The 26,764-nt window shown below is 41.3% G+C and overlaps 2 protein-coding genes across 4 annotated transcripts; both read right to left on the bottom strand.

Moving 5' to 3' along the window:
• Positions 1 to 808: 808 nt before the first annotated feature.
• LOC139661028 (B-cell receptor CD22-like) lies at positions 809 to 12,299 on the bottom strand. Of its 2 annotated transcripts, XM_071539343.1 has the most exons (13): positions 12,246 to 12,299; positions 12,080 to 12,159; positions 11,241 to 11,930; positions 9,545 to 9,591; positions 9,302 to 9,384; positions 7,204 to 7,560; positions 6,059 to 6,286; positions 5,294 to 5,563; positions 4,509 to 4,769; positions 2,258 to 2,518; positions 1,392 to 1,479; positions 1,217 to 1,274; positions 809 to 1,052 (listed from the first exon to the last, which is right to left on the bottom strand). In XM_071539343.1, the coding sequence occupies exons 5-13, from the start codon at positions 9,354 to 9,356 to the stop codon at positions 975 to 977; spliced, it is 1,656 nt and encodes a 551-aa protein (XP_071395444.1). In that variant the 5' UTR covers positions 9,357 to 9,384; positions 9,545 to 9,591; positions 11,241 to 11,930; positions 12,080 to 12,159; positions 12,246 to 12,299; the 3' UTR covers positions 809 to 974. The 2 variants fall into 2 exon arrangements, with proteins under 2 accessions (XP_071395444.1, XP_071395445.1); XM_071539344.1 differs by having other exon boundaries at positions 12,080 to 12,285.
• Positions 12,300 to 14,904: 2,605 nt separating this feature from the next.
• On the bottom strand, positions 14,905 to 24,343 carry cdc6 (cell division cycle 6 homolog (S. cerevisiae)). Of its 2 annotated transcripts, none has more exons than XM_071539329.1 (12): positions 24,263 to 24,343; positions 23,120 to 23,454; positions 22,402 to 22,653; positions 21,493 to 21,692; positions 20,676 to 20,830; positions 19,981 to 20,087; positions 19,143 to 19,282; positions 18,524 to 18,624; positions 18,158 to 18,225; positions 17,633 to 17,832; positions 16,895 to 17,035; positions 14,905 to 15,316 (listed from the first exon to the last, which is right to left on the bottom strand). In XM_071539329.1, the coding sequence occupies exons 2-12, from the start codon at positions 23,439 to 23,441 to the stop codon at positions 15,227 to 15,229; spliced, it is 1,776 nt and encodes a 591-aa protein (XP_071395430.1). In that variant the 5' UTR covers positions 23,442 to 23,454; positions 24,263 to 24,343; the 3' UTR covers positions 14,905 to 15,226. The 2 variants fall into 2 exon arrangements, with proteins under 2 accessions (XP_071395430.1, XP_071395431.1); XM_071539330.1 differs by having other exon boundaries at positions 17,633 to 17,805.
• Between the last annotated feature and the right edge of the window lie 2,421 nt (positions 24,344 to 26,764).

Raw genomic sequence — 26,764 nt, 5'->3', positions numbered from 1 at the left:
TGCTGGCGCAACCATCGGGAGCAATTTGGGGTTCAGTATCTCGCCCAAGGACACTTCGACATGCGGACTGGAGGAGCCGGGGATCGAACCACCGACCTTCTGATTGGTGGACGACCCGCTCTACACGGCTGTGGCTCAGGAGGATGTGGCTGTGGCTCTTGTAAAGTCTGCTAGAGAGAGTTAGCTACAGAGACATCACACACTCTAGGCAGGCTCCATAGGGTCCCATTATAAAGGTTGAAAAAAGTATAAAACTTAAACTGCGATTACTCAAAAAGTACAAAAGGTATCAGAAAGCTGAATAAGAGTAATAACGTACTAAAAGTTTGGTGTCAATTGAGCAAAAAATGTGGGAGGAGATAGGCGTAATTAGTTTTACAGTTTTTGAGAAAAACAGAGTGATGGACTTCATAATTCCTGCCAGCTCGAAGCATCTGAACATTTCTGCTCACTTGGGCCTACATTTTGGTGAAAGTTGCAAAGCCGTAGCACGTACGACTGATTTGTTATGAATTTTCAAAGTTTTAAACTTTAGACGGTTGCTGAAGCGCCACCATCAGGACTATTAGCCCACAATTCCAGTTTAGGAAGTTTGGCATGGGACTGGACCTATGTGCAAAGTTTGGTTTATTTTCATGCATGGGAAGGCAGATTTCCTTGTAGGAAGAAGCAGAAGAATAATAATACCATTGGCAAATACAAGAGTAATAAAAAACTGTTACACTGTGACATGAATCAGCCGAAATACCAGCGAGAAAGTGAGAAATAAGGCAGAATAGAGAAACAGATTTGAGTTTTATTTGTCTTTATTATTAGTAAATAAAACAGGATTCTGCACAATATGTCCCAAAAGGAAGTGATTGAAGTTGTTCACTAATTAGTGGTTCAAGCCCACCTAGATGGGTTTTTTGGGTCATTTTCATTGTTTAAATCATGTTTGCAAAGATTAAGTGATTTTTCACCCTGACTGGACTTCACACCAGGTCTTCCTGCTCCTCTGTGTCTTCTGTCTGAGCTGCAGTGAGGTTCTCATACTCAGGACCAGAGTCTGACTGATGGGGAGAGAAGACAGACAAGATGAGACAGGAAAATGTCCAGTCTTCCTCTCTCTCTCTCTCTCTCTCTCTCTCTCTTTCACTCTCTCGCTCTCTCTCTCTCTCTCTCTCTCTTTCTCTCTCTCTTTCACTCTCTCGCTCTCTCTCTCTCTCTCTCTCACCTGTACAGTCTGTACTGGGTCACTCGGTTCAGTGGTGGAGTTCAGAGTTTTCTTCTTCCTGGAATGAATCAGTGAACCAATACATAATTAAACAAACTGCAATTCATTAAAACAGAATCATAAAGTATCGAATGAAAAGAGCAATGATAGAATTGATGGATTTTTACTCTGTTACCTGATCCACAGGTAGAGGAGAAACACAGCGATCAGGATCAGGACGATGAGAGCCACAATGGCTGCAGTTATATATATTGTTCCTTTCCCTAGAAATGGAGATAGACAGATATGAGATATACCTTACTAGGAGGGGTGGATCAATATATCAGTTTGATGGCTGATATTGAAATATCAGATATCAGTCAGTGTCGTCCACCTCTGATATGATGGAGGTTCCTCCTGACCACAGCTACAGAAAAATAGTCTGGAAAACCTGACATGACATTTAATATATATTTAATTATTATTGTTATGTAAATTAATTATTCATTTAAAGGCCTAATGTATCCCAGAGTTTCCCCTACCACTGAATAGGTGTGGTGAGTCTCTGTCTTAAAGAGCTGCTAAATGCTGTTCCAGAGGCTCTTCCACAAGAATAAGATTCTGGAGAATACTGAATATTTTTTATTTTCTAGCTTGAAAAAAGCGTCATATTTAAAGATATTGGACATCGACACAAGATATCAGTGACTTCAGTCTAAAAATATCTGTATTGGTATCAGTCTCTTAAAACCCATATCAGTCAAACCCTGCATTTCTAGTGTAACATATTTCAATAAAAACAAAAAATAATGATTTCAATAAAGCAAAGACATAATTCAGTAATAATAGTAATACTAGCAGAAATAAAACAAAAACCTTTATCCAGTCGCGCTGAACCTCAAATGACTTTCTTTCCATAATTCATCTTTCTTAATTATTTTTAATCAGTCTACCTGGTTCCTGGTCTCAGGTCTGAAGTCAGTGATGGTGTGTTACATTAAGACATGCATGGCTTCTGGTGCAGGACAGAGGTGTGTGTGTAGGTGAACGGGCGTACCTTACCTGCCACAACAGTCAACTGTAAGGTGGAGGTATGACGTCCTCTCCTGTTTTGGGCTTCACAGTAATAATTCCCACTGTGTTCAGATGTGAAGTTAGTGATGGTGAAGGTCTGTCCTGATGCTTTTGGTGAGGCTTCATTCTCCTTGTACCAGGTGTAAGTAGCTGCTGGGTTGGCATCACTGCTGCAGGTCAGAGTCACTGAACTGCCCTCCACTGTTTCACCGGAGGGACTCACCAACACTGAGGGAAACTTCGGAGCATCTGGAGGGCAATATGTATAGAGACACGATTCATTTACATCTAACATTATAAGATATATAGAACTTCATATTGTGAGTATTAGAATGTACCATGGACAATGGACCATTACTGCCCCTAGGACTGTAGTGTGCATTTTATTCTTAGTAGTATTGTGTATTTATTCTTAGTCTCTTTTAGTATTTTTACGGTCACAGACAAGGACTACCTATTATGTTGATGACCGAGTCAAGATTGTTTTGTGATTGTCCTATTTGTCTTGTCTGTACACTGCATAAACAAAGTTCCTCATGGAAAATTAAGTCATTTTAATTTGCATTGAATTGAATGTACTATTATTACTATTACTCCTAGTACTACCACCATTACTACCACTGCAGCTACTACTAGTAGTACCAATAATAATGTTAACAAAATAGCCACAAGTTTCCATTAGTCCAAGGCCATGGGGCAAATGATTTGACAGTGAGAATGTAGGCCTGATTCATAATTTTTGAAGTTTTCTACATTTCAAAGATTTAAGATTTAGAACATTTTGGTGAAAGTTCTGCAACTGCAGGTCCAACTTTGCCAGTTTTTGGCCATATGGTGAAGCTATAGAGCACATACGTGGTCTAATAAATTTTAGGTCTCAAATATTCATATTAAGTTTGGCTGCTCAGACATTTTCAGATTAAGGAACTATGCATTCCTTCCTGTTTATGTGCATCTTCTGTTCTGCATCACAGCCAAATGGTTCTAAGTATCAAAATTCTGTGATACAAAGAAGATGCAGGCAGTTTATAATGAAATATGCTGTGTGTAAAATTTGATGGAGAGTGAGGCAACTTTTTGTGGGAGAAATAAAAAAAAAGGTGCTTTTGCAAGATTGGCCTGATGGAGGCGCTATGGAGCATGACCAAATGTGGTCTGACACACTGCTGGGAAGTATGCATCAGTTCTTGATTATGTGACATCGCTGTCAACTTCATTTCTGTACTACGGCCAAACGGTTTGGATTTTCAAAACTCTGGCTGATAGCCATGATCTAGGAAGTCCATATATGCTGTGAGCAAAATTTTGTTATGATTTGATCAACTTTGCAGGAGAAATAATGAAAAATAGATTTTGCACAAAAGTCAGAATGGCGGAAAACTGACAAGGCTGAGATGAAAACCAAGATGTGGAATGTCTCTGTTGAGCCATGGAATATGAAGATTTCTTTTTTATTCTAGGCCTTATCGTGTAAGAGTTATTGGCCAAAATGTAAAGTTGCATGTTAAAATGACACCATCTGGCTTACTGAGTTTTTTTTTGTTGCCTCGGTAGTGAGGGACAGTTGAAACCTATTTATCAAATTTGGTTGCTCTAACACAAAGCATTTAGGAATTATCCCCCCCTTCCTGTTTGTGCATCTTCGCCTTCAACTTAATTTGTGCACCACGGCCAAACGGTTTGGATATTCAAAACTCTGGGTAATAACTGTGATCTAGGAAGTCCATATGTGCTGTGTGTGTGTGTGCAACATTTTACTGAGACTGGATCAAGTTTGTGGGAGAAATTGTGAAAAACTGGGATTTGCATAAAAATCTAAATGGTGGAAAAACTATCATGGTGGAAATGAAAATGCGTATGCGCAATAGATTTGGCTTGAGCTAAGAAATTTGAGGGGAAAAATATTGATTGTAGGCCTTACGGCTCAGGAGTTATGGGCCAAAATGTAAAATTGCTTGTTATAGCGCCCCCATCTGGCCGATCAGTGTCATTTTTGTAGCTTGAGTAGTGGAGGAGATTTAGATTAGTTGGACTAGGACTAGAAAAACAAGAAGAAGAATCCTAACATAAGCAATGTGGAAACATTGCTTATGTTAGGATGTTTCCACATCCAATAGGCCTAAATTAAACAATACAAATGGCAGACATTAATCAAAACCATGGCTACAGAAAAATAAAACAAGTGTAGAAACAACATTAATATAGATGAAAACAGATTTGTTCAAAGAAAGACACTTACACTGGACATCTATGAATAGAGAGGAAGAGTTGAACTGTCCGTATTGATTGTCAGATTGACAGTGGTACGTCCCGCTGTCCTCAGAGCTGATGGAGGTGAAATTGTAACTTTCCTCTGGTCCTTGATGCAGTGTTCGGTTCTCCTTGTACCAGGTGTAAGTAGCTGCTGGGTTGGCATCACTGCTGCAGGTCAGAGTCACTGAACTGCCCTCCACTGTTTCACCAGAGGGACTCACCGACACTGAAGTGTTCTTGGGACCATCTGGAGGACATGGATTAACATGGATTAATTATAAAAATGAGGATGTGTTTTAACAAGTTCACATACTGTATTTAAATAATAAGTAGTAAATATGTGGGTGGGAAATCTTGTTGGTAACAGTGAATGTAAGTGAAATAATGCTCTCCTGTCCCTCAACATCTGCTGTGACTGTGCCCTTGAGCAAGGCACTTCATCTCCAAGTGCTGCAGTGGAGCTGCTCAGTGAACTACAGTCACACAATGTGGTTGTACTGGGCAGCTCCCAGTTGTGAAAGGGAAGCAGGGCAGAGCTGAAAAAAACATACATGCTAAGAAAAACCTTTCCCTGGTTAATAAAGGCTAAAAACAAGTTGACAGATTTAAGCTGTTTGTGGCTTTTACACTAGCCAGCCTGGGAAAATCTTGTTGGCAACCGTGAATAAGTAAATATCTCCTGTCACTGTGTCCTTGAGCAAGGCACTTCATCTCCATCTCCCGAGTTGACAGATTTAAGGTGTTTGTTGCTTTAACAGTAGTCTCACTCACATTTCACATTAATAGTGATGGTGTCAGATCTCTTTGCCCCCAACTCATTCTCAGCTGCACAGTAATACTCTCCAGAGTCAGAGGACTGGATGGAAACAAAGTCAAGCTGTGGTTCTGTACTGAAAGGTTCATGGTCTGGATTTCCATTCTTCTTGTACCAGGTGTAAGTAGCTGCTGGGTTGGCATCACTGCTGCAGGTCAGAGTCACTGAACTGCCCTCCACTGTTTCACCAGAGGGACTCACCAACACTGAGGGAACCTTCGGAGAATCTGGAAAATATGATATTAACATACATTAACTTTAAGATGAGGATGTGTTTTATCATAGAATTTATTTAAATGGTCAATAATTCATAGCTGTGGGATGGCAGGATCCTGAAGGTTAGAGAAGCAGGCTTGTGAATGAAGCTGATAGGCAAATATTCAGAAAGACAAACTGAGGGGAGGAGGGGGGATTCCCACTGGGGTCACACCCATATTAAATCCAGTTCAAGTTTGTTTATTTATCACATGCATGACTCAAAGGACTTTACAGAAAATTAGCCTAAAAACATATAACTGATCAAGAATCAACCATAGAACAGAATGATATAGGACAAACATCAGGGAAAACACAAGACACACAACAGCAGATTTTAGCAAGACAAAATAGCATACCTATTCTACATAGCCTAACCTTAATACATGCAGTCATGGTACAGTACATTAGGTAAAAGGCTCCACCAGATGGCGTTATGTCAGTGACACACTGTGGAGTAAACTCACACACTGAAGGAGAGCGGGAAGCCTCATATCCGTTTACAGCACAGGAATAGCTGTCTTCAGGACCAAAGTAGCCTGTATAAGAAGAAGAAGTTTCTCCCCTAATATTCTGTCCATTCTTGTACCAGACGTAGGAAGGAGAACCAGCTAGACGACAACTGCTGTGACACTTCAGCTCTGCCCGGGTATAAGACTGGTGGACTAATAATCTGGTCACCTGCACCTTGAGATCTGGATATGTGAACAAGGAACAGAAATGTCATTGGAGACTAAATACTCAATCACACGGTAACACTTTATTTTCCAGGTCTGCAATTTCCTAATAATTTCCTAGAGAGGAACTGTTAATTTCTTAGGAAGTTTCCTGGAAAGAACCATGAAATGATGTTCTAATTAGAAGGAAAATATAGAAGGAGTTCAATGGTAGTTGGAAAGTTCCTCCAATTTCTTCTGTTGTTTCCCAGACAGAACCATGAAATTATGTAGTAGTTATATAGAAAAATTGAAATTAACTAAAACTAAGAATTCAACAAATAACTATATTATATAATTCTATGAATAATGACTCCTGATAATTGACCTCTGCCTATTATTTTTCCAATAAACAGTTTATAATTTTGCAGTTCCTTCCAGGAAATTCTTTTAGAAATTGACAGTATCTTATCGACTCACCAGACTGCTCCTTACATTTCCTATATAACCACTACATCATTTCATGGTTCTTTCCAAGAAACTTCCTAAGAAATTAACAGTTCCTTTCTGGAAAATAAAGCGTTACCACGTTACATACCCATACAACGTTTGTGTATGGGTATGTATGCATGGATATGTTTATATGCATGTATGTTTGTATATCTGTGTGTATGTATGTGGGATGTATGTGTATCTATATGTATATACTTTTGTATATGTGCATGTATACTTACAGTTATTTGTGGATATTTTACTCTTTTGCGTAGCTTTTATTCTATGCTTTCACTCTTGTACAGCACTTTGTAACTATGGTTTTGAAAGGTGCTATATAAATAAAGATTTACTTACTTACCAGTCACACACACACACACACACACACACACACGCAATAGCATTTCTTAAATGTTGAACTATATTTGGAACTGAATTAACAAATCATCTGATCAAAATGTTACCTGTGACAGTCACAGTGACTCCAGGTGAACCAGTATATTTCCCAGTTGGATGGTTTGTTATGAACTTGAACTTGTACACAGCTGAGTCAGTCTCTCTCAGGTCTGTGATTCTCAGGCTGCAGTTCTTCTGATCACCATGATACTCCACACGACCTTCATACTCTGAGTCTGTTCTCAGATCCACAGGTTCATCACCCTCCTGTTTAGTAAACCATAATGTTTTTTCAGCTGTGACAGTAAGGCCATCTAGGTAGGCTGGGTATCTGTAGGTGCAGCGTATGTCCACTGTTGATCCTTTTAAGGCACAGATCTCAGTAGGAGTGTAAGTCACTCCCCAGCCATGCTGACCCTGTACCACTGTAACACAGAGCACATCAGAAACCAGAATCAGATTCATAAAAACATTAGAGGACAGACTTTCATCTGTAGTGGAGCTGCTGCAGTTTGTGAACCTGCCGGAGACCTGGACTACATTTCCCATAACCATTTCGACACTCACATCATCTCAGCACCAATGTTAAGTCAGTGAAACAGAGAGTATCTTAGTACCAAGATGTTTTTGGGAAAGGGGAATTTTGTGGATAAGCTTCAAACTCCTCAGAATAACAAGTGCTGATCAGCAGCTGTTATATAACTTCCTCATTATACATCTATCTAAGTAGAACTGAATATGCATCTTGTAAGGCTTGATTATAATATGTTATCATTCTACAGACACAGGAATATTAGTGACCACTAGGTGCTGTGCTATCAGTTGCTGGTAATGTTGCCGATCTGAGAATTCAAACTGATTCTACTATTGTACTCTACTGTAAGTCACTCTGGTTAAGGGTGTCAGCCAAATGCCTAAAATCTGAATGTAATGTAAAATGTAACAAGAAAACTCCAAAAAGCCAAGTGCCAGATCAATCTGTCATTTCTGATAGCTGAATATTTGTGACCACTAAGTGCTGTGGCTTTGGGAATTTTCCAACCAAATTTCTCTCCGGGGTGGAGCAGTAGAGCAGCAGTACTTCTCTGTTGTATTCTGTTCATCAAGTACAAGTAAACATGTCGTCCCCCACGAATGATGCAGGCACCCCATGGGCCAATCAGTAACAAGTAAACAAATGCTGTTGCACTTCCATTTGGCCAATCAGTGTCATTTTGAAAATGCTGGAACAGATCATTCAATGGTTTCAATTTCTACAGTTAGTAGTTGATTTCTCCCACCTCTTCTACCAGTCACCAAACAATTACTCATCCCTTTGGTATGACACTGTCTTAGTCACTTATAATGTGTAAGCTCCCCCCTCCCCCCTTGTTCTTGTTTGATTATGGTATTGGATTATTGCATATCTAGATTGTATGTTGGCCTTTGTTGTCCCATGTAAACTGTCATTACATGTTTTTTTTGTTATCCCCATATATTTTTACATCTTTGTTTTATGTTTTTGTTTTTCTCTTTTATGTATCTATGTTCTATGTCCTGGTCATTAAATAAAAAAGGCGTTGTTCACATGTTGCTGCTGAGTGAAGTGTGAAACGAAACTGTGGATAAATGTTTGTGTCTAAGTATCCAAAGCCACCATGTGACACCCAGAAAACTCAAAGGCCCATTAGTAATAAACATACATGTAGATGGCAAACTGATGTGAGAACATCATAAAGTCAACTGGTAGGGTTTAGTATGGATACACAATGATAATATAATCATTTTGATATGAGAAACCAGAGTTAAAGACTATCACATGACCCCCCCCCCCCCTTCTCCCAGACTTCTTGTTTCTCTTTCAGTAAAGAAGAAATGCCATAAAGATAACATGAGAAATCATTTGAAAAAACAGCAAAAAGAATCAGTGTTATTTTTTTTTAATAACCCCAGACCTTGTTTGACAAAATTATAACACTTTCTGCTATATTTTGCTGATATTGATGAGCGTCAGGCAATTTCCAAAACAGAAATAAAATCGATGAATAACCATTTGAGTCCATTTAAAAAAGATTTGAACAGCCTACACAAGAACAGTTGGCTTATTCTATTGTTGTTCTCATTGTAAATTGTTGTGGATTGGAGCACCAGCAAAACCTCTGAACTGTAAATGTAATTATACAATACCTGACACAGACAGAAGGAAGACAAGAAATCCACTTGCTGCCGCTGTAAAACTCATAGCTGGTCCTCTCCTCTCTCTGTCGAGGCTTCAGAGACGTTAAAACACATCAGCAGGGAGATAATGGACGTAACATGAGAAGTATATCAGTCTTTTGGTCTGCAAAATAATAATAAATTCAGTAAAATGTAACCTTTCAAATGTTTGTTAAATCTCTAAACTAAGATATAAAACAAAGAGTCTCTCACAGAAGAGAAGGATGCCGTCTTGAAGGGGAACTTGTTGTGTGGCACTTCTGTGGTCAACAAACAGAGACACTACCTGTTCAAAATGACCAGTTTTCCTTCCTCTTTACATCTTTAACATACATGACACAAAGAATGCTGGGAAATCACCAACTTTAATAGTCAAGATGATAGTTCCTGATAGTACCACATCGATATCAACCACAGGAGTAACACTTCACCATTCAATCAAATCACAGTGGATTTTCTTCACATTGAAAACCCTGGATTTATTTGCCATATAAAAGGTTATTGTATACAATCTATAAAGGTAATATAGAGAATGATGAAGGCTCTGCTGTTGTAGAAGTGAACTGCAGTTTTGATTTTTATTCTGAATTGAGTGAACTGACAGTAAATTGATCCCAACCCTGGTGCCTAGCTGAAGAGTCATCATGCAGAAAACTTCATGCCAGTTGTGTCTCCTCCCTGTGGCCACAGCAGGAAGTGCAGCTCTTATCAGGCCACCCAGGCCTGAACACAAAGGGCTTCTGGTGTGAACAGAGATGTGTGGGAGCACACCAGCATGAACGCTTTCAAAAGCAACAGTTTTAGTGAAGATTTGTGCTAAACACTGGTGTAAATATGGGTGTTTTAGACTCATGGTGCAATAGTTTGGCTTCAGAACACTTGGATTAAGCTGCATGAGCTGATTGGAGTAATTTTGTGGTCATTTCTTTTTGGAACTCTAAAGAACCAGGACCTGTTCACTTCAGTTGTTTTGGAGAAGACTGACATGGAGCAGAGTTTTCCTCTGGAGAGAGAATGAGAGATTAAATTCAAATTAGCAGGTAGTGCTCGCAATTCATGGATTTGACACTAGATGACAGCGAAGAATCAAACTGTAGCTTGTTGCCAAACATGAACTGTCAAACGTAGACTTTTATATTGAAATTTCTTTTTGGAACTCTAAAGAACCAGGATCCGTTCACTTCAGTTGTTTTGGAGAAGGTTGACATGGATCTGGATTTGCTAACTCGCTGTCTGTTATGTGGACATATACATGTTACACCCGCTTATGCCTCTCTGCACAGGATATTTTCAGAAGGCAAGGTGTGGTGGGGCCCACTCCAAATAACTATGACAAAAACCGGTGTTAAATAGAAAATGCAAATGCCAGGGTTTATTGCAAAACAAGGGACAGTACAAAACAATAACCAGACAAAGAAGCACACTTCCCGCGTCCCCTGAGCCTCGCTCCGTATTCTTTGTATACTAGTTAACCGAGAAAGTTTATTCTCTACCAGTGATAAGATCCACACTCCAGGACACAGGGCACTACAACGTTTCACACTAGGTTTTGTGGACACTCCACGTCACACGTGCAAGTATATAAGCAAACAGGTGAGACACTCATATAGGTTCTCGGTCTAACAGGATACAAGCTACACGCGTCTTTCAGGGAACTGAGAAGTGTGGGCATGAACAAACAACAAACAAACATAAATAATGTTTTAGTCCGCCCTTACAGGACGACCTCCCAATTATTTTCGTCCTATAGAGTCCTGCAAGACCCGGGCGGACTAATAAAACAAGACTAGGTCAAAACCTAGTATATGGCTGGACCGTGTATGAGTGTGTCACGTGCCACGGCCGACCAATGGTGTAACTAACTCCGCTGTAGACTGCTAATACAGAATAATAGTCCATACATCCATACCGATCGTTCCAGCGCGTCCCGTCTCTCTCTCCACCGCTGTCGTCTCCACCGCGCCCACGGCCCGCATTGATCCTGTCAATCCAAGCGCCAGGCGCTCTGTTACCCGTCGGTGCCGAAAACGCTGTTCGCCGGACACCGGGGGCGCATCGTCGTCGGGACCCCGGCCGAAATCTCGGCCGGATCATCGGGAACAAATCGGCGGCCAGCTAGTGGCACTGGCCGGAACCGTGGCCCCGGGAAACTTCGGGAAGGTCGGCAGTAAGCCGTCGGCGTGATGAAACCTCCATGCTTGTTTGTGTCGCTCTCAGAACAGAGGGGCTTCAGGTGGACTGAGCTCGCGCATATGCATCGACATAAACAGTGATATGATATAATTGTATAGATTCTACTTAAGCTTCAGCTTACATGCATGATATTGGTCAGCCTGCTTACTGTGTGGGAGAAACGGGCTCCTGATCTCAGCGGAGAAACTAGACGGCGGAGAAAACGAAACTGAAATTTCTGGCTCTGTGAGCCTATGATGTGCCACGTGCCACGGCCGACCAATGGTGTAACTTGATCACTCAGTCAGTCAGTCAGTGACAGACATTCGCGTTTGTAGGGCTGGCCCCGCTGTTGCGGTCCAGCCAAAAACACAATAAAACAAACAAATCACGGTCAGCAAGAGCAGTGATATGACTCCTGCAATCACTGCAACACACAAACAATAATTTCACAATTAATACATTAAGCATTCACATTCTTCCGTACCTAGATTAAAAACAATTACTTCATTTATTTATCAGACTAAAAATATACAGTATATAAAAACACAATAAACAATCGGCTACTATGAATACCTGCTGCGTCGGCATGGACTCTCCCACACCAGGTCTACTTCCGACCAGCTGAAAGCACACTAACATGCTGCAATATCGCACTGAAATGCACAGAGAATTGCACAGTCAAAAACACAATAGTCCACTTCAATTTACTTATAGACTAAAAACATTTTCAATCCCTTACCCCCATCGGACCAACACCCATCCTCGAGGACGAGACAAACTCCTCTCCGTCCTCCAACCCGGAAGAGAGCAACAAAACAAGAGACACACCCTGCTATATATCCAGCTCCCTATTGTGGGAGATTTTGACTCACCAGAAGGCCTGTGCAGGCCTGCATGAATGTTTAATTAGTAGCCTATGATATCCAGTATACAGGGATGTTGATGATTATAGCTAACAAGCATATGATGTCAGTGTTTTTAATGAGAAGTATATTGACACCATTTTTGATTGTGTACATATTTCTAGATTATAACTTTTTATTGAATGTTTGAGGTTATGAGAACACCATTATTTTATCAGAATTTAAGGTCACGTTAACATCATTATTTGATTATGTACGTATTTCTAGGGTAGAGCTTTTATATTGAATGTGCAAAATCATGAGAACACCTGTATTTTTATCAGAATTTGAGGTTACATTGACACCAAGCAGAAGTAGCAATTAAAAATAATGATGTATTATGATAAAGGAAAGTTAGAGGAGTTATTGAAGGAGGTATCTGTTATTAAGCCACACAAAAGGTGGGGCGTATTAAAGAATATAAAAGGATGTATAAACAGGAATCAAGTTATTTGAATCATGATCCAACTCGGTTTACGTGTACTCGTTTTGATTTTTCAGTAAACCTATTTCAATTAAAATTAGCAGGTAGTGCTCGCAATTCATGGATTTGACACTAGATGACAGCGAAGAATCAAACTGTAGCTTGTAGCCAAACATGAACTGTCAAACGTAGACTTTTATTTTGAAATGTCTAGGTACTCAGTGAACCACGACCCAGCTGGTGTTCAGAAGCTACGCCATAGAATTTAAATGGATAGCATGGGTATAAACAGCTCATATGGTGGTTATGGTCCTATTCATTATAAACCATTCAGTGATAGTAGTTAAAAAGTGAGAAATAAGAACAGAAGAATAGTTTTGAGTTTTATTTGTCTTCATTATTGGTAAACAGGATTCTGCAAAATATGTTCCAAAAGCAAGTTGTTTTATCCTAAACATATTTAACTAACTACACAGTAAAAAACAGTATTATGGCTGTATTTAGCATCTATGACAGTAACTCATGAACACTTTAATTACTCCACTTGAATCAAACTAAGGTTTTGAATAGAGGCACATTCTCCTGAGCTGACCTGCCTTGAGTAACCATGAGCAAAAAACATGAAGCTGAGTGGCTGTATATGAAACAGTTTTTTATATATATACAGTACATTGATGTACACCCCCCCGCCCCCCCCCCCCCCCACTCACACACACACACCCACCCTTACTTTCCATCGCTTAATTTCAATGTCAAACTACTTATTGTTTCAGTCACATGATCCCTGCCTCACTGGATTCATAGAAAATTGTACAACATTAGGGCGCATTACTTTTCAGAGCTGTGACTGTGAATTTGATTTGATATCGGCCTGTTTTTTGTTTTTTCAACCTGACTGGACTTCACACCAGGTCTTCCTGCTCCTCTGTGGCTTCTGTCTGAGCTGCAGTGTGTCTGACTGATGGGGAGAGAAGACAGACAAGATGAGACAGGAAAATGTCCAGTCTTCCTCTTTAGGTCTCTCTCTCTCTCTCTCTCTCTTACAGTCTGCACTGGGTCACTCGGTTCAGTGGTGGAGTTCAGAGTTTTCTTCTTCCTGGAATGAATCCGTCAACCAATACATGATTAAACAAACTGCAATTCATTAAAACTGAATCATAAAGTATCAAATGAAAAGAGCAATGATAGAACTGATGGATTTTTACTCTGTTACCTGATCCACAGGAAGGGGAGAAACACAGTGATCAGGATCAGGACGATGAGAGTCAGCCTTGCTGCATTCATATATATTTCCCTAATAGTACAAAAGGTTTATGTTCTTTTTAACTAAGGTTTAATTTTACTAGCAATAACTCAGTGCAGGCATCATGATCATGTTTAATTAACCAAGTTTCCTATAAAACTCAGGGCTGATTTTCATACAAGATGGTGGTGTGGCCTAGGAGAACAGACATGTACTCAGTTGTACATTTAGTAGAACTTAAGAGAATTTTCTACTCAAATGGTGAAAAAAACCAACAACTCAGATTTCAAATCGTCTTTGCCTAAAGGCATATTGGAGTAGGATTTTGCTCACTGCGGCTCGTAAACACAGGAGGACACACCCGCTGCCAAAAGGTCGACGCACAGAAACGTCCCGAACATTCAGAAATAAGAAAGTCCAGACAGAAGGCAGCAGGCTCTCTGTAGACTCACACACACACACACACACACAGTCACACACTACCAGAAATCATGACTGAGTAGGATAAGTTTTGGATGAGTTCATGCCATTTCAAGTGGGAAAATCCTGCTCAGTATGACTTTAAGGAGTAGAGAACAAACAAATCTCATCATTAGTCTTGCAGTCTTTCACTGGACAGACACTGCCGATCCATGATTATTCACTCTGGATGAGAGCAACAGCTAAATGCCTGACATGTAAATATAAAGATACACAACTTGTGAAGCACTTTGTGACACTCGTCATTTGCTTTAGATAAATAAAGTTTGACTTTAAGACACCGAGGCAAACCTGAATGACACATGAAACACAATGACAAGCACAACTGATTAAAATGTCTGTACATGTGTTTATTACAGCGTAAAAATGGAAATGTTGTGATTCCCAACAGTAACCAAAGCTGTCATTCCAAAACCAATGTAAGGGGTTGAACATTTTTCAACAACCCATATTTATGCATAAACATCAGTTTTGTTAAAAAGAGAAAAAAAAAGAAAAGAAAATATCGTTTTCCAATGTTACAGGAAACATCATCGTGAGCTGTACAAATTCCCAGCAAAAATGAGAATAAAGAGAAAAAAAAAAAAATCATAACAAACATAGCTCCAACATAAAAAGCAGTGATAAAAAAGGCACAAATAAATAAGAGTGGGTGAGGAGCAGGCCGGGCGTTAGGGCAGACCTGCGGACAGGATGCTGCCCAGCAGGGTGCGGTCCTTCAGGGCGTTCTCCACGTCCCGCTCCTCGATCTTCAGGAACACCTGCAGCACAGACACAGAGCTCCAGTCAGTCCTGCTCCATCCTGAGCCACCAGTCTAGTCAAGTCAAGTCTATTTGTATAGCACATTTCACACACAGGTAAGTTCAATGTGCTTCACATAAAAAGGCAAAATAGTGACAGATAACCATGGAACTGATTATTGATTTTAGATGTAACAGATGCAGCCAAAGAGTGCATCATACATAATGAAAGTGTGGAAATTGTCATATCATACAAATATTTGGGTACTATTTTTGGTGACCATCTTAAATTTGATGTGAACACTGAGGCTATAGAATTCACCTCCTCCGGAAACTAAACTCCTTTTCTGTCAGGCCCATCATCCTTTTTCATTTTTATCGATCTTTTATTGAGAGTCTCCTGAGTTTTTCTTTTATCTGCTGGTTTGTTTCACAGCCTCACAGTAAAAAGACAGAAACAGTCTGAACAGCATTGTTAAAATCTGTTCTCAGATCATCGCAGTGAAACAAAGAGACCTGAATTTTTTCTGCAAGCAACAAATCCTCCGGAAAGTAGCGAGCATTTCGGCTTGTGAGTGAGTGAATTTATTATTATTATTATTTTTTCCCTCCTTGTAAAACTAACCGCCATTCAAAATTGTTTATCCCCTCTGCAATCCGACTTTTAAATGCGCCGTTTTTTTTTTTTTATCTGATCTTTTGTGTTTACCAAGTTCATTTATAAACATTTATAGATTCTATTCCACATTTTAGCTCCTTGGTGTATTGTTTGTTTGTTGTTGGATGTTACTCTGTTTTTCTGTGTACAACAAGCTGCTCGTAACTAATTGCCCCTAGTGGGATTAATAAAGTTGTTTTGAATTTGCAGAATTATGTTTATTTCTGAGAGACAAATCTTTCTAGCGATCGAAAACAACAATTTAAAAATGTCATTACAAAGTGACAATAATATAATTTGGATGGAGAGCTTGTGAAACTGTGATGGTCAAGAGTCTCATTAGTGATTACTACAGCAGAATAACATGGAGCTGATATCACCATTCAGTTTTCTGCTTCATGATACGCATCGTCACATTTTGTATTGCAATATACTGAACTCGATATATCGTCCCATCCCTAGCAGTGACCCAATTTCCCCTCAATAAAGATGATTCTATTAGAGCTGCAACGATTAATCGATTAGTTGTCAACTATTAAATTAATCGGCAACTATTTTGATAATCGGTTAATCAGTTTGAGTAATTTTTTAAGAAAAATAAGTCAAAATTCTCTGATTCCAGCTTCTTAAATGTGAATATTTTCTGGTTTCTTTCCTCCTCTATGACAGTAAACTGAATATCTTTGGGTTGTGGACAAAACAAGACATTTGAGGACGTCATCTTGGGCTTTGGGAAACACTGATCCACATTTTTCACCATTTTATGACATTTTATAGACCAAACAACTAATCGATTAATCAAGAAAATAATCGACAGATTAATCTACAATGAAAATAATTGTTAGTGGCAGCCCTAGATTCTATTATTCTACTGTTGCACTCATGACTTGCTCAGTGTGAGGGGCAGCTGAGCCTCAGATGTGGCGGGGGCTGGGCGTACCTTGGTCAGACGAGCCTCCTTGGCCTTCTTCAGAGCGAAGATGCCCCGGCTCTCCAGCAGGCCGCACAGCGACAGACACTCGCCCTGACCGACTCCGCCCACCTGCCTCTGGGCGCACAGGCGGCTGTACACCTCATGGAGCTGGAGGGAAGTCGCAGTGAAATTAAAAATAAAAAAAAACTGACTTATCCACCAAATTCTTCATATCAGAACACACACCTATTTAACAATAAATCAAAATTCCATGACTTTTACTTCCTGGAAAATAAATAACACCATCACAGACTTTTTTTAAACAATCACCCCTCCCATCACAAAACCTGCAGCTTCACAACTTTCAAAAGGACGCGAGTCGGATGCCATGTTTATTATTTATATATGCAGCTTTGTGCGCGTCTGGAAACTCGAGTGAAAGCCAGAAATCTCAGCTGTCATCAGTATTGATCAACAAACCCTATCAACCCCACCACAGATATATTATTGTCATTTCATGCTATGAAAAATGTGCTATCAAAAACATGTCACCATATAAACTTCACATCTATGTCTTTTCATTTAGTGTCTTTGTTAGCTGGGACAGCAGTTAATTCAAGTTAGGTTTGAAGGTTTTTATTTTAGAAGCAACAAAAAATGAATCTGTTACTCTTTCATTAAACATAACATTTGTAACATCTAAATGTAGCCAGAGCTTTGTGATGTCTGAAGTGTTCAGCCTCTCTCTCTCTCTCTCTCTCTCACCTTCCCCAGGCCGACCTCCTTGCTCTTGCCGTTGCGGATGAGCAGCAGCAGGCAGCAGACCAGCAGTTTCTGCTGCAGGGGGAAGCTCTCTCCCTCGCCGGCCGGAGACGCCATGCGGTCGCCGTACACCTCCGACAGCACCCGCGCCACCTGGGGAACGCTCACCCGCGACACTGGACGCACCCAAGGACAGAAAGGTGCTACGGTTAGTGTTAGTCAGAGCAGGAAGATGACCTTTGTTGTCCACCGGTCACAGTGGCTGTTTACAGTGGCTGTGAAATGAACTGGATAATCATATCTGCCATTACTCTGCAGCCTTGTTTCATTTGTATGGCAACATCAACAGAATCAGAAATTACACTTTTTTTTTTTTTTTTTTTTTTTTTTTTAAACCAAAGCTGGCCCTCAGAGAACTTCCTGACTAACCTCGCTCCAGAATGTGTGAAACCTTAATTATCCAGGAAGTCGGGCATTCAACATAAATGACAGAAAAGTGAGTGGAGGATAAACCTCGGCTGTACTCACCTTTAGTTTCAGCTGTGGGATCGACGGCTTTCTTCCTCTCATCAGACTCCACCATCTCAACTGCTCTCCTGCAAATGAAAAGAAACACAAAACACAAATTCAAGTCAGTCATGATTTGGTGCAATTACACATCAAAACACTGTATATAAGTAGTGTTGAAAAGTTAAGTAATGTGCAATGCTCCTTATAAAACAAAAAGGACAATATCAATGTAAGCATCACTTTTCAAAATGGTGGAGATCTCATTTGTGGAATGACACTCCATAGTACCACAATGCCAGTTTGTGCCCTAAACCTCAAATTCAACAGGTAGCCTATTAGACCACAGGGGGTCAAATTTATTGTGTACAGGGGAAAAAATCTTACCTGCAAATATCCAGAGCTTTCCTGGCATCGCCCGACACCGCAGACACTTTCCTGGCACAAAACTGCACAGCAGAGGCGTCCAGGATGCCCTCGTCCGACGCCTGACAGGAGGGGAAAAAACAAATGAATCAGAACTGGGACACTTTCAGCAGCAGTGTGAACGTAGCCTACTAGTTCACTAGTACACTGTATTAAAAAATAACTAATTGATTCACAGAAATTAAGGTTAAAAAATAAAGAGCTATGCCTCCTTCCAAAATGGCAATCCAGATTATTTCTCTAGGTATTGTGATCACGATTATGAATCAAGATCATTTGTCCTGATTTGAGGCACAAACTTCTTTGACTGCACTTTTGGCATCTTATATCAGCATCTTGACTCTTAATATAGAATACTTACAACAGTAAGTCAGTAAGTATTCTATATTAAATGAAATATTTCAATATTCCTAACCCAAGCCCAATATTCTGATTATTAATTATGGAAACTAAAAGTGAGATATAAGATTAGATGGACAACACGCTTTCTCCCACTCCAATCAGACTGAAGCTTGTACCTTCCTGTCAGCCACTGTTACGCGTTAGATTTTATTTTCGTACGTCGACACAAGCAAACTACCTGTGTGAGTCTGTCCTGTACGATGGCTGTGAGCTCCTGGCGGCTGTAGGGGGGGAAATGTAACAGCAGGGGGCGACAGCGGGGCCGGGCCTGCAGCCTGGGCAGGATGCGGTCCGTCAGGTCCAGAGCGTTGGCGATACCTGCAGCAACAACCGAGCACAGTCCGTTTACACTCGCAGCAGCAACACACACACACACACACACAGACAAAACCTGCACTCGCACTATTGATGCAATACACTAGTGCTGTGAGCATAACTGAAACTACTTCAATACTGTTGAGAGAGGTCAAATTCAAAGTTGAATTTTCAATAATTTTACGTTCTGAAGGCCAAAACTCCATTTCACCATTACACCAGTGGGTGAATATATGCAGAGAAGAAGAAAAAGCAGAAGAAGTAGGAGGAAGATTGGCATAGAGAGCAGGAATACTAATGTCCGTTTTATAAATGAATAGGTAGTTGTCGGAAACACCACACAATTACGCCAGAAAATACCAAAATCATGACAAATGTTAAGTGTGTAGGCAACAAGTTGGGGTGCACTGATCAGGTATCCAGTATCTGGATGAATTTTGAGGTACCATATCGGCCACAGGTTGTTCGATTGACTTCCAAACCACGTATAAGTGCATTTAATTCAAGGAGACACTTGAAACACCATTTGAAAGTTTAAAACGACTTCTCACAGACAGTAGCCCACAACAAGTGCCCAAGCAGCAAACATAAAAAAGAGAAAATAGTAAAAGGTAAAAAGTAAAGTGAAAAAAGTACACTGGAGACAAAGAAAACTAGATCGGCACTTGAAGGAGTTTGGCCGTGGGAAGGCGGGCTCTTACCGATGAGACAGAGGCGAGACTTGGGCAGGTAGGGCCACTCGAAGATGGTGTACAGGACGTCCTGGGCTTTGCTGTCCAGCTGGTCCATCTCATCCAGGACAAGCAGCCTGGGGAGGAAGGTTGGAGTTGAAAACACCTCTGGATAACGAGCGCCCCACACTCTGTCCCTCACTTTTCCAGATCTAATTTTGTGACCGATTTGAAGATTTTGACTGGTGTTCAATACAAAGAGGTATTCACTACTGGTAGCAGGTTGTTGGACATATCACTACAGCGGATGATTATTCTTAACAAAATATTGTTTTTTCTATTACTTTCAATGGAGTGTGTGGTGCAAACCCATTTTGTACTTCTACACTATTTTGTTGCACCTCTGCTCTGGTGTAGGGCTGGGCGATATGGTTAAAATCAATAACATGGATTTTTTTTCCAATCAATATATCACAATACAGCTCATGTATGCAAAATCATGTTAAAATCATCATTAAATCGTCCAACAGAACCGAATGGTAATGTTAGGTGTGATGTCAAACAATCCTTAAGCTTTCAAATAATGCTTCTAAAAATGTTTCACACCTCATTTTGTCAGAGTTTTAAAATATAATTTGTCATTTTCATCAATTTAGACTATTGAATCATCGCCCAGCCCTGGTCCCGAAGGCGTTTTTTCCCAGCTCCCTCCCCGTGTCACTCACACAGCGGGCCCCGGGCCGGTCAGGAGCCTCTGCAGTCGGCTGCTGCTGTGTCCGCCGGCGGCTCCCAGTCTGTCGGCCAGCAAGGGGAAGATGGCCTGGGAGCTCCGCAGGCTCATACAGTTCACCAGCACAGTCTGCACCGGCTGCAGCTCGTCCTGACGGGACGGGACAGGAGGAGACATTCAGACATGAGTACACACACACACACACACACACTACAGCTGCACTGCTACGGCTACATGAAATGCAAAGTTTCAGGATTGCTGAGATTCTATGATTAGCAATTATGGGAACTGAAATTGTGGCATACAATCATATGCACACTTCAATTAGTGATGGGTTTGTAATCTCTGAATGTTTCTCTTTAAGGCACTTTGTGAGGAACTTGTGATTTCGCTAAAACCATTGTATGAAAAAAAGTTGACTTGAAACATGAAAAACTCAACAGCTTCTGTTGATACTAAAAGGGGAATTAAGTCTGTATTAAGATCAACACAGACGACTTTCATGACCTATATTGGTTAGTGTCTTTGTTCACGTTACTTTTTTTCTTACAAAAACTTTTGACAGTCCAAAACCAAAGATTAGAGAGAATTCCTTGTACCTAGTAGAAACTTTAGTGTCAATGATGCAAATTTAAACTTATCTTTTTAGATTTTATCCATACACCTTTATACTTTGCTGCTGCAATGACCAAAAGACCCCCAAGGATCACTAAACATCTCATCTTCCACAACTTTGGGAGACTTTCCTGTAAACCATGAACTGCGTGTCACGTGCAGATATTCACACCGGCTAACTCAGCGCTCCTCCTCACCTTCATCTCCTGCAGCACACAGTTGAGGCAGGCCGTCTTGCCGGTGCCGGGGGCTCCGGAGATGTAGAGGCTGGCGGGGAGGCGCTGCAGCACCTTCTCCTCCAGGAAGGAGCGGATGGACGCTCGCTCCGCCTCCCTGGACAGCAGGCGCTCTGGGACGGCGGTGTGGAGGGCCCGCTTCACGCTCTGGAACCTCGACTCTGCGGGGGGGGGCAGGGGGAGAGCTCAGTCAGCTGGGGGGGAGAGCGCTATGCTGCCAGCCTGGGAGTTTAAACAGAATGTGTGCCTGCTCTCATCCTACATCGCTCTGGATGAGAGTGGAAAATGTAATATAGGCGCATAAAATACAACAACGCATATTTATATAGCACTTTTCAAAAAACAGTTAGGAAGCGCTTTTTTAGTCAGAAATGTAAAAGTGTCAAAAAGGACAATAAAAAAAAAAAAGCTATCACATAAAAGCCAGTCTATAAAAGTGAGTTTCAAGAAGAGACTTAAAAGATGATAATGATTTAGCAGCCTAAGCTGATTCTCAAGTGTAGGAGCCCTGAGGGCAAACGCCCGCTCCACCATGTGATCTAAACATCAAATAGTTAAATATGAGATCAAAGACAGAAATGTCATTTTGGCCAGACTTGAGAGGGATAAGGGGTAAGACAAAGTTGGGTAAACTTGATGAACTGACAGTAAGACGGCAGTAAGAATTAATACCAGCAACAGTCAAACTCTGGTGACCTGCCACGTCAAGAGGTTCCTCTCTGCTCTGTAAAATTAATTTGGCTGACAAAAACCGCAGAAATCACAGGTGAAGTTTTGGATTCCACCAGCCACTGTGGCAGGTGGGATTAGAGAAGGACAGTTCTCTACCTGAGGAAAACTGAACTGCAACAAAAGCCAAAAAGGTCTTACTTTCTGCAAAGAGGCGAACGACCGGCTGCTTTTTGTCCGAGCTCTGGCGGGCAGGACTTCTGCCGAGCGCGTCCTGCCGCCGCGGGGACGGGGAGAGGGGCTGCCTGGGCGAGAGCGGGGCCAAGCCTCGGCGGGACACAACCGGCGAGTTCTCATCGAAGGCCAGTTTTCGTGGCGAGGCCAGTGTCAGCTTGCTCTGTTTGGGGGGCGAGCCCAGCAGGTTGGCACCGAGGTTGCAGCCATTGTCATCACCTTAGGAGACAAAATACAGAATCACTCAGTCAACTGTTTGTGTTCTCTGGTGTCCCTACATGTGAGGCACTCTTAAGACATCTGATGTACAATTCTATGTGTCGCTTGGATGAGTCCGAGAACAGCATTATAGAGGCTTTAACCAGCCCTAGGAAGACATCCAGGCTCAGAAAACACTGGCGAGATAGCCTACATATGAACTGTTTTTTTAAATTGAATGATGTATTGTTGTGGTTTTATTTTGTATGTCTTGTTTTCTTTCTTTTTGTATGCAAAGGACCCTTTGTGAGTCTGAAATAAAGTTTGAATTGAATACCAAGTACAATAGAGGCAGAGGAATTAGTCTTGGTGACATCGGCATAGAGAGAAAAAACAGGTTTGCTGAAATACTGGAAATCTCTCATGAACTTTGGAATTCATCAGTCACTGTAACAGTCACCTTCCTGTTATGTCTGCAGCATCTTACCTGTACGCTTACGAGGGCTGAGGGGCAGCCTGGGTGAGAGGCTCGGGGAGAGGGGGGTGGGCTGGGCGGCGGGGCGTCTGGGAGAGAGGGGGGTGGGCTGGGCGGCGGGGCGTCTGGGGGAGAGAGGGGTGGGCAGGGTGACAGTGCGTCTGGGGGAGAGGGGTCCGATCCGGATTGGGGACAGGACCGGGTGCTGGGGTTTGGGGGGGTCCGCGGGTTCCTCCAGCTGGGGGGTCTTGGAGCGGGACGCCGCCCTGCAGGACTTGCGCCTGGGGAACTGCAGCGTGGGCTGGGCCGGGCCCTTGGAGCGGGTGCTGGGCATTTTCTGTTCCAACCTGAGCCATGCAAGACGGATAAGGTGTTAGTACCAAGGGGAACAACTGGGAATATGAACAGAAATGACAACATGATCCTTAGATGTACAGACCAGCTTCATTATCCATTAGCACAGCTGCTAATATCTAGAAATAACAGTTGATTCAGTTGTATTTTACAAACATCGCAATTAACACTCATATTGTAGGTTGACACTTTTCACAAAATCCAAATTCTGCGTTGCGAAAGTTATCTAACATTAGTAAGTTCACAGCTGTATGTCAGGATGAACACAGTATTCTGTTCCATCAGCACACGGCCATCTTGTAATAAATTAACAGGTGATTATAATCAAATGACAGCAGCAGCCGATGAGCTTGGTACTGGTAAAGCACCAGATTGGTAGTAAATGCATTACGGCATCATGGGAATACTATGAATACAACGACTACTAATAAGCTTTACGTTAGATTAAATGGCCAGAGGGAACAATGCGGATGTTGTTGATTGGCGCCAAGAAGACAGCGTAGCTCCAAACAGTGGAGTCAGCATACAAATATCCCATGGCCGTCATTATAATATTACTGCGTATTCATCTGAAACACACGCTGAAAAGACGAGAATCACTCTGACAAACTAACGTGAAACCAGAATGTGAAATATTATCTAATGACGACAGATTAGCTTAACATTAGCTGACCGGCTTCTACCGGCTCGTGTCTAAAACATCAAACTAAAAGCTCCCCGGCGTCAAACTTTCCTCCAAACACGCCCGACAAAATATCTCAGGTCTTGCCGTAAACACGAACGTGTAAGTGAAAACTTTACCTCGTTTGAAAACTTGAAAGAAGAAGTCGTCTCTCTCTCTCTCTCTCTCTCTCTGTGTGTCTTATCCGTGTTGCGGCTCTCTCTTCCTTCGCGGACTGAAACTAAACTTCTTGCGCCAAAAGCTTCTTCTCCGTCTCCTCCCCGGATCAGCTGGACTTCCCGCCGCTGGCCTCTGATTGGTCCTGAACGCGTCGTCGTGGGCGATCCCCGTGCTCTCATTGGCCTAGCGTAAGGGCGGACGTTACGTCGGTGTCAATAGGCTGGCAGAGGGCAGTGGCGGGAGATTCATGTCGTGTCGTTTTTGGCGGAATAGAATTTTCCCGGGAACTTCAGTGTTTACTTACATCAGCCATTTGGTTTATATTAAGTAGAAAAGTATATGTAAACAGAACTATAAGCACATTTGCTATAGATACATGTATTAATTTAAGTATTTATAAGCAGTGTCAATATATAAAAAAATACTAATGTGTACGGCATGAAAAAGTGGAAGCATTACAACAATGGAAATAACTGAAATTGAGGAAGCAGATATATGAATTTACAGATGTGCATCATGTTCACATTTACAAGTTTACAAGAGGCCATACATTGCTTTTGTGTTCTTATTTTTGTGATGTCGACTTTGTTTTGTTTTTGTACTTATTTAATGTTTTTAACACAACTCACTGCACCATTTCAGTGACCTGGTACCCTGTTGATATTGTGTATTGTGTTGTAGATGGTTTCATTGCCCAGTCTGCATTCTGCTGCACTTTACACTTTACCTCACATTGCCTGTGTGGAGGAGTGACACATTGATAGAGATATGTCAATCTATCTACATATACTGGATAAGTGTAGGGTGTGGACTTTTATGCTGGAGGTGTATTTCATCCTTCATCTTTGATGTAGTAATCATGTACAGTATGTAAAGGTCAGGCAACTTATCTGCTGCTGTAAAAAAGTATTGCTCCATAGTTTCCCCCTGCAATCATCCAAATCATCCACACATTGCAAATATGTAGGTAAACAGACAGTGACACAAGCTGTAAATATGAGTAACATCCAGAGTTGGGGTCAATTCATGAATGAACTCATCAATTCCAATTCAACTGAGGAAGTGGAATTTGAAAAAAAAAAAAATTCAGGAAGTTGAATTTAATTCAGTGAAATTCCATATTTTTTTCAGATTTTCTTACCACATATCTGAGATTACACATAGTGTTATATATTATCAATACTGAATATCATAAAATGTTAAAGGAACCTTTCAGCTGGTATTTGATGCAGAACATGTAATGGTAATCCATACATTATGATTGAATGTGTTTCATTTGTCTTTTATTTGATTCATAATGTTTTGCATTTATAATGTTTAGCGAAGTCGAGACAAACTCTCTTAGAAGTGGATTTTCATGGAATTCAATGGGATTCACTTCTGTTTCCTGTCATTCCAACTCGATTCTCATTCTGTTTCCTTACAGCTGGGTGACATTCACACTCACACTGACATTTACTCTGCATTCTCAATTTAACTTCATGAGTGGCCCCGACCCTGGTAACCTCAAAATCCCTGTCAAAGAAGAGCTGCAGTGCAGGACCATGCTGACAAACCACCAGAACACACAGAGACGACAGAATGAGCGTGCACCAAGTACCCGATTCCCCAAAGGCATATGTTTATTTGAAATTATTTCAAATGATAAAAACATGGTTGATTAACATGAAATGACCACAGGGTTTTGCTCTTGGAGTGGACAGGGTGAGAACATGAGGAGACACACGTGATTGGTCGCCTGTGTGAGAATGATGTGAGCATACAGTACATCCAGGACAGGAAGTGTCTTTGTGTTGTTGTTGTTGTTGTTGTTGTCGTCCAGCGGTCACAGACGCTCGTACATCTCAACCACCTCAACCATTTTACCAGCCAGTGAGATTTTTTAGAAGTACGACCTCCAAATGATGGTTGATTACCTGCCAAAGTGGCTGTTAGACAAACTTAACAGCCAAAATTTACCTGCATTTGGCTGGTGGCTGGTGTTTTATTCCCCCACCCTACACACACACACATCCATTCAGAGTAGACCCCCCCCCTAACCCCACCCCACCCCACCTCACCTATGGCCAGAGAAGTGCTACAGAGAGACCTGTCTATCTGGCCGCGGGTCACAGCCCACCAACTGGAACATCGTTATATTTCTTAATCATTTTTCTTTCCTATATTACAAGCTTTTTACAACATAAAAATAGATCAATAACTATGATTACCATATTCCTCATACGTCATGTAAATATACAATATTTATTGCATTTTCAAATAGAATCGTTTCCTCTTTACCTTTTGTTGCCATCTTTCCCCCTCTCCAAAACAAATGCACTGGTACCGATAAGTGAGACCATAGATTTGTGTAAGGCAAGGACCAGCAGGAGGCGCTGCATCATTGAAATGGGGGAATAATAATAAATTCAATTTAAAAACAAAAACAAAAACCCATGCATTTTGTTCATTTTCCTGCATGG

This window comes from Centroberyx affinis, unplaced genomic scaffold (assembly GCF_046629955.1).
Source record: "Centroberyx affinis isolate AG114_WGS23_722 - 3 ecotype Tasmania unplaced genomic scaffold, CSIRO-AGI_Caff_v1 ptg003436l_1, whole genome shotgun sequence".
In the NCBI taxonomy this organism is placed as follows: domain Eukaryota; kingdom Metazoa; phylum Chordata; class Actinopteri; order Beryciformes; family Berycidae; genus Centroberyx; species Centroberyx affinis.
This window is presented reverse-complemented; position numbering and strand designations above follow the sequence as displayed.

What these genes read in the sequence shown, in the direction of transcription:
- LOC139661028 (XM_071539343.1), bottom strand. Translation starts at nt 9,356, where the DNA reads ATGAGTTTTACAGCGGCAGCAAGTGGATTTCTTGTCTTCCTTCTGTCT. An exon ending in ACAGTTGACTGTTGTGGCAG is followed by an intron (nt 1,480 to 2,257) that starts GTAAGGTACGCC and finishes CTCCATTTCTAG; the next exon opens with GGAAAGGAACAATATATATA. An exon ending in CTCCTCTACCTGTGGATCAG is followed by an intron (nt 1,275 to 1,391) that starts GTAACAGAGTAA and finishes GATTCATTCCAG; the next exon opens with GAAGAAGAAAACTCTGAACT.
- cdc6 (XM_071539329.1), bottom strand. Translation starts at nt 23,441, where the DNA reads ATGCCCAGCACCCGCTCCAAGGGCCCGGCCCAGCCCACGCTGCAGTTC. An exon ending in CAGCCCTCGTAAGCGTACAG is followed by an intron (nt 22,654 to 23,119) that starts GTAAGATGCTGC and finishes TTGTCTCCTAAG; the next exon opens with GTGATGACAATGGCTGCAAC. An exon ending in ACCGGCCCGGGGCCCGCTGT is followed by an intron (nt 20,088 to 20,675) that starts GTGAGTGACACG and finishes CTTCCTCCCCAG; the next exon opens with GCTGCTTGTCCTGGATGAGA.